Raw genomic sequence first — 7,630 nt, forward strand, 5'->3', positions numbered from 1 at the left:
ATATACTGTCATATATGATAAGAAGTTAGATGTAATGTCACTGTCATTGGAATATGAATGTACGAAAGAGTGATTAAAGATGAGATTCAATGTCTGAATTACAAATTTTTGAGATATCCCATATTCTTAACATATGCAAGTTAGGATATCTCGAATTCTTGGCTTAAAATTAAATTTATATTATAGATTATACAACCACAAACTATCAAATCATTGCTTCATGAAACTTCAGCCTCCAAATCTTACAGTCCCAACAATCTCTAATGCTTTCATCTCAAACGTTATAGACTGCAGATTTTCAGCTAAATATTATATGACAAACGTTAGTAATAAAGAAAAAAAAAATTGGAAACCAAATATTAATGATAAACTAAATGAAATGAATTACTATAAACTTGTGCTAAGATTCTTGTGATGACAAACATTATTGTAATGATGGAAAAATAATTTAGAGACCAAATTTTAATGGTAAACGAAATGAAAACCAGATTACACAAAAAAGTGTATAACATGTAAGCATTTTTAAAATGGCCTTAGCATAATTCATTTGAAAAAAATGAAAACTTCCCATAACAGAGCACACTATCAATAATTCCTTTACACCAACAAAACCAATTATTTATAGAAAAGTTGAACTACCAATAGTAAAGCCATGAATAGAAGCGTAGGGTTTAATCATTGTTTAATAAAATTGATGAAAAAGAGTATGTAGCTGAGAGAGACATACAATTAATTAAAGTACGTTTATTGTAAGCAAGAATCAAATTCTAACACTTACATTCATGCCAAGCCTTGTACATTTCTTTTTAGAAAGGTATTCTCGATTTCAATATGAAACTTACTGATTTACTTATCTGAATGACAATTTAGGACTATAAAATTCAAAGAAAGAAGTTATTAGAATTATGTACCAGCTAGTTTTTGAGCCACCTTTTGCATTCTGTTTGTCTTTGATCTACCTTTGGGGCTTTGCTAAGTTCACTTCAACCATTACAAGTAGATAGTCTATTAGTCTATTCAAAAACCTCAGATAAGTCATTCTCCATGGTTGCCAAAGTAGTAATGGACCTAATAAGCCCCAAAAGCCTGTAAAGAATCCTATCCCCAAGCTCATGTATAATGCTTCATAGAAAACACAATATTCTCCATGGACTTCTACTTTTTGAGGCTTTACTAATGTCTGATCTCCTGCACAACTCTTGTTAAGTTGTTCACCACAAAGATCAATGTTTCCTTCAAAACAAGAGGCATCGAATGTATCCATGTGCCTTGCTAATGGGATTCTTCCAGAAAGAGAATTGTGTGACAAGTCCAAGTTTTGTAGAAAATCCATTTGAGAAAGAGAAGAAGGAATTCTCCCATATAATTGATTTCTTGACAAGTCAAGAGATTCAAGTGAACTTAAATATCCAATATCGGAAGGAATTTCTCCACTCAAATTGTTTCTTGATAAATTCAAAGAAACTAACCCGAGCATGTGTGTAATCTCTTTCGGAATTTCACCAATTAAATTATTACACGAGAGATCAATGCTCAGAAGAGTTAATTCTGGATGTGTGAAGTCATGTTCCATACCTTTCCACATCCAAGTTATATGAAACGAATAACTATAACTTAAAAGATTATAAATTTCATAGTAAGTACTATTGTACCAGTACACCCGACTTTCAGTTTCAACTCTATTGATGATCTTTTCAGACAATGCAGTAAAATTGTTTAAGCAAGGTGGAATTTCTTCTGATAACTTATTCTTGGAAAGATCCAATAATTGAATACGCTTCAAATAACATAGATGAAGGGGAATCTTTCCAGAGAAGTGATTCCCTCCCAAGATCAAGATTATCAATTGTTGCATGCTTTCTCCAAACCATGAAGGCATTGGGCCCGACAACATATTCTGACTCACATCCAACATAATTAAATTCTTACAATTCTTCAAAGAGGGAGGCAATTCACCCAATAAACTATTGTTTCTTAAAACCAAAGCTTCTAGGTTAACCAGGCTGCCCATAGAGATAGGAAGTTTCCCTGACAATTCATTGCTACTTATATCAAGAAACAATAATTGATTTGTCGATTTCCAACAATCTGGAAGTTGCCCCTTTATTTGATTATTTGATAAATCTAAAGTGGCCAAGTTTGCAGCTGTGACGTTTCCACAAGAGAAATCTGAAAATTTATTTGCAGAAAGTAATAATTCAGAAGCTTGTAGCAAAAATAATGGAACTTTTCCCTCAAATTCATTTGAACTTAAAATTATAGATGGTCTGAAAGGAAGCTTTGATTGCATATTAGGGATTGAACCAATGAGATTATTGTGAGACATATTCAAACTGTACAACATTTTCAACTGGTTCCAAAACCATTCTGGTACGAAATCATTCAACATATTATTAGATATATCTAGATGGATTAAGGAATTTTGTGTCTGGATCCAACTAGGAAAACTGGGTCCTACCTTGCAAGATGCAAGAAGCAAGAACGCTAATTGAAAAGGAGGAACCCAACTAGAGCTAAATTTTACAGATAATGAGTTATGCGAAAAGTCTAAGAAAATTAATTTGGAAAAATTAGAAAGATGAGATTCAGTTACATCACCCTCTAAAGAATTCCCCTGCAACGATAAAATTTCCAACTGAGATAGTTGTCTGATGCTCTCGGGTATCCTACCATTAATTTGGTTATAAGATAAGTTCAATCCCCGAAATATGTGTCTGCTGCACCATGAAGAATTTTGAGTGAAGCTCGGAAATTCACCATTTAACTTGTTATTTGAGAGGTCTAATATTTGTAATCTGCACATGCTCCCCAAGAAAGATGGGATCTTGCCCTGGAGTTTGTTATTGTGGAGACAAAGATACGCAAGAGAGTTCATCGCTTTCCCAAATTCATCTGGAATGGGACCTTCTAATAAGTTACCATTAAGGTCAATGAAATGAAGATTGGTTGTGAAGTTAAAAAGCCAGTAAAACATTGGAGATGATTTTAGGAAGTTATTGGAGAGATCAAGGTAGATAAGTGAGGACAAAGAATTCATTGTAGAAGTAGATGAAAGAAGAAAATTTTCATCCATAAGACTGCAATTTTCAAGATATAGCTCTTGTAGTTTGGAGCTGATATTAAAATTAGCTCGAAACATTGATGATGCAAGATAATTGTATGAGAGATCGAGGACCTTAAGAGATGGAAAATTTGCGCACAGAGAAGGTGACAAGGTTATATTATTGTGAGAAAGATAAAGCTCTTGAAGATGAAGGCTAAAGTTAGACACGAATTGAAGTATTGATGGTGACAACATATTAGAAGACAAATCTAGTATGGTAAGAGAGGTGTAATTATTTGAAGAGTGAGAATGGAACAAAGATTGAATATCACTATGTAAAAGATTACAATCAACTAGTCTCAACTCTGTTAAGTTTGGAATGATTTTACCGATAGTTTGTAGCCACTGGTGAGAGGGTTTTAGGCTATGCAATGAACTGAGCTCTAGAATGGTTAAGGAATGGAGAGTAGACAGCCATTTTGTATCTTTAGCTTGTACATCAAAATTGCCAACTAGTCGGAGAGTATGCAATAATGGAAGATTCCCTATGCGGAAAGGGATTTCTCCAGAAAAGGATTCTGAAATATAATTTGGCTTTCTCCACACATATAGAGGAATATTACTTCCTAGACTCAGATGTTGTAGCTTTCTGAGATTTGCAATTTGAGATGGGATTTTCCCGGAAAGATAGAATAGTCCAAGATCGAGATACTGTAAGTGTTTCAGATTCCCTATCTCAATGGGAATTTTTCCCCATAGAAGATTTTCCCGAAGATCTAGATACCGTAGTTGTAAGAGATTTCCAAGTATAGAAGGAATCCTCCCCGCAAAATAAGAACTAGAGAGATCGAGATATCTTAAGTTGGTGATGGAGCCCATAAACTCTGGGATGTAACTCAATTCAAAATAATTACCGTTGAGATCAAGATGTTGAATATATGGCAAGTGAATCAATGAAGTGACATTGATTGCACCTCTTAAATAGTATAACGGTATAGAGCGGTAATTTCCATGAAGATCAAGTAGTTGCACATGACCAGTTTGAATATTGCATTGAACGCGTTTCCATTTGCAGGAATCAGTATTATTGGTCCAAGTGGAGAGCATGCCAAAGTTATCTATGAGACCTTCTTTGAAGCTGAGAAGTGCTTGTCTCTCCCTCTCTATGCACTTTGCTTCACCACTTTCGCTTGAATTTTTCAATGTGGCAATAATTTCTGAGGCAAGAAAAGAAAGAAGAAGAAGAAGGTAAACTGTTTTGAGAAAATAAGCAGTCATTGTAGTTTCTCTGATATGAAGTATGAAGTGAGGAAAGAGTAAACAAGAGTAGTTATGATTCATTTATATTCATAATTGTAAGAACCGGTTGCGTCTTTCCAAAAGTCTATGATATACCTAATTTTTTTTTTTTAATTTGGTTTTCTCCGGAACGAGGAAGATGATTGAATTTGTATGGTGTTAGATCATTATTATCTTCTCATTTCCAATCTATGGATAGGAAAATTAACCACACATAATGAGGAGAATTAAAATTATTTCAGAAAAATCTTACGCTTAGGCCCACCGAGTTAAAAAATCAGTGCACCAAAAATGCAAAGGAAAAATAAAACTTGTCTTGAGAAAAAACAAGCGGTTGATTGTTCTTGCTTTTTTTTTGTGGGTTAAAAATTAATTATATGATAAAAAAGTAAGATTAGTCCAAAAATTTCAAGTTATCGATTTTCCTTATCAATAGCTTATAAATTTAAGAAATAAGAAATTAAAAAAAAGAAGTTAAAATTAAGATCTTGATCGGTTTAACCGAGTAATTTTAATATTAAGCACGTAGTTAAAAGACTTTAATATAGATATCAATTTGACCCATGGTCTATGAGTCACTCTCAATGCATTCTTAAAAGAATCACCAAAATATGCTCTAACCCGTAAAACCTTCCTCTCAAGAAGATTAAGATTAAAGTTAAGGTGGGTTTAGTTTTACTGTAAAACTTTAATTAAATTTTATAAATAATATAATTTATATATACATATAAAATTATATATTTTATTAGATAATTTAATATATTGTAATTTCTCACTTCCTAATATAATTAAAATATTATATTAAATATTTATGAACCAAATTGGTCAAATACTTGCATTAGAAAGATAACAAATGAGGTTTTATGTAAAATTGAACTTCCTGATATTACATTTCATCTTATAAACAGCTATGTATAATGAAGTGAAGACAGAAATATCTATAATAGTTAATTAATTATAAACAATTCATTTAATATCTATCAGTTTTTCATTAATAATTTTCAGGTTATTCTTACATTTTTACTTATTTCTAAACTACTCATACAACCTGTTATACCTTGTTTGATATTTCATAACAATGTCATCCTAAGTATTCCTTTTAACGTATTACTTATATTAATTCAATATCAGAATCTTTTCATTAATCCTTAATTACATCTATTAATGTTCTATACTATAAATTGTTCACGAATTTTTGCAACATCTCATACCCCTTAATTCATCTCATGCATTGCGAATTTAGTATAATACTGTTTTTCTAATTTTAGATTTTGAAATGTTTCAAAATTTGAGAACAACGAAATCTTCACTATATGGTTATGAATGTTATAGAATTTACGACATCATGTATTTTTGAGAATGGCCCAGCACTGTTCACCTGGAGTGATGAAGGCCCAATGCCTCAGCTGGCCCAGACAATTCATTAAACGTAATCTTCTTTGCATGCGTGGCATAAGTTGGAAAATAAATGAGTGGAAGAGAGAGAGCGAGGGAGCAGAGAGCCTGAGGCGATGGAGAGAGAAAGCGTCGGAGGCTTCGTCGACAGCGTTGCTGGAGATGCAGAAGAGAAAAAGATAGATCGTGACGAGGTGAGTAAGAAAAACGTACACTTTTTCTATTATTAACATGAAAGTATTCTGAGTCTGTTTTACATCACACACGGGAAAAAGAGGGAAGGAACTCTATAGAGTTCCATGGGAGAAAGGGAAAACATAAAACGGTAAAACGAAATAACTGTCATGAGACAGTTAGGAGAATCAAAATGATTCTCAATAGCCTCCCCTCAAGCTGGACAGTGTATGTTTACTAGTCCAAGCTTGGGGATAATCGTTCCAAATTTTACACGATGTGGAAACTTCGCGAAGATGTCAGCCAACTGTTCGTCGGATCGGACTGGAAGAAGATGTAAGAGGCCCTCCTGGAATTTTTGGCGCACCACGTGACAATCAAGCTCTATGTGCTTGGTTCGTTCGTGGAAGCTCTAATTGTGAGCGATGTGTCGTGCTGATCTGTTGTCGTAATATAAAATAGGTACCCCAACCTCTTCAATTTGAAAATCTTGCAAAAGATAATGAAGCCACTGTATTTCGCATACGGTGGCAGCAAGAGCCCTATACTCTGCTTTAGTGGAAGATCTGGAAACAGTCTTCTGCTTCTTAGATTTCCAGGAAATGAGTGATGATCCAAGGAACACGCAAAACCCCGTAGTGGATCTCCTTGTGTTGGGACATGTGGGCCAATCGGAGTCGCTAAAGGCCTTTAGTTGTTTAGGTGAATTAGCTGCAAAGAATAACCCTTCAGAAGGTGAGGATTTTATATATCTGAGAATATGTTGAATAGCTTGATAATGATAATGAGTGGGAGATTGCATTGATTGGCTGAGAAGATTGACAGTAAAACATAAGTCAGGTCTGGTATTGGTGAGGTAGAGTAACTTCCCTATCAATCTTCTATAGGATTCAGGGTTGGCCAGATAGTTGTCCTCTTTGTATAGTGTGCTGGTGTCTCTCAGAAAAGGGGTAGAAGAAGGCTTGCAACCTTGCATTCCTGTTTCCTCAAGTATGTCCAAGGCATACTTTCTCTGGCACAAATGAATTCCCTCCTTGGATCTTGCTACTTCAAGTCCAAGAAAATATTTAAGCTCTCCAAGGTCCTTAATACGAAACTTTTTATGCGAAAGCTCTTTTATGTGGTTAATTTCTTCCATAGAATTTCCTGTTAACACAATGTCATCCACATATACAAGTAAAGCAGTAAAACCAGTGGCAGTTCTTTTGGTAAACAATGAGTGATCAGACTTGGATTGGCTATATTTAACAGATATAAGATAAGAAGATAGTTTTTCAAACCATTGCCTGCTAGCTTGCTTTAAGCCATATAGAGATTTTGTTAGCTTACATACCAATCCTTCTTTGCAAGTGTTCATACCTGGAGGTAATTGCATATAGACTTCTTCCTTTAAATCTCCATTTGGAAAGCATTATCTACATCAAGTTGATGTAGAAACCAATTGTTTGAAGCAGCAAGAGCAATAAGAAGTCTAACAGTAGTAAGTTTAGCAACAGGAGCAAATGTGTCAAGATTGCTTCCATGATTTTCGTGATCATCAATATTGTTGTTGTTGTTATCTCTGTCAGCAGAAGCTTGTTCCTGTTCTTCTTGGTCAAAATCATCTAACTCATCATTCCTGTCTTCAATCAAAGGATAATGATCTTTTAAAAGATCATTGATAGATTCAGCCTTTTCTTCCTCACTGATAGTGTCCTGTCTGTTGTCTTGTAAATTGTT

The 7,630-nt window shown here is 34.1% G+C and overlaps 2 protein-coding genes across 2 annotated transcripts; both read right to left on the bottom strand.

Moving 5' to 3' along the window:
- Positions 1–955: 955 nt before the first annotated feature.
- LOC106760583 (LRR receptor-like serine/threonine-protein kinase FLS2) lies at positions 956–4,321 on the bottom strand. Its single transcript, XM_014644005.1, has one exon. It carries the CDS (start codon positions 4,319–4,321, stop codon positions 956–958), a length of 3,366 nt encoding a protein of 1,121 aa, XP_014499491.1.
- A 2,002-nt stretch (positions 4,322–6,323) lies between these two features.
- Positions 6,324–7,286, bottom strand: LOC106760591 (uncharacterized mitochondrial protein AtMg00810-like). The gene has a single exon (XM_014644013.1). It carries the CDS (start codon positions 7,284–7,286, stop codon positions 6,324–6,326), a length of 963 nt encoding a protein of 320 aa, XP_014499499.1.
- Positions 7,287–7,630: the final 344 nt, after the last annotated feature.

Source organism: Vigna radiata, chromosome 1 (assembly GCF_000741045.1).
Source record: "Vigna radiata var. radiata cultivar VC1973A chromosome 1, Vradiata_ver6, whole genome shotgun sequence".
NCBI classification, from domain to species: Eukaryota; Viridiplantae; Streptophyta; class Magnoliopsida; order Fabales; family Fabaceae; genus Vigna; species Vigna radiata.

Bases quoted from the DNA above. Each gene is read 5' to 3' on its own strand.
- LOC106760591 (XM_014644013.1), bottom strand. From the start codon at position 7,286: ATGCAATTACCTCCAGGTATGAACACTTGCAAAGAAGGATTGGTATGT.
- LOC106760583 (XM_014644005.1), bottom strand. From the start codon at position 4,321: ATGACTGCTTATTTTCTCAAAACAGTTTACCTTCTTCTTCTTCTTTCT.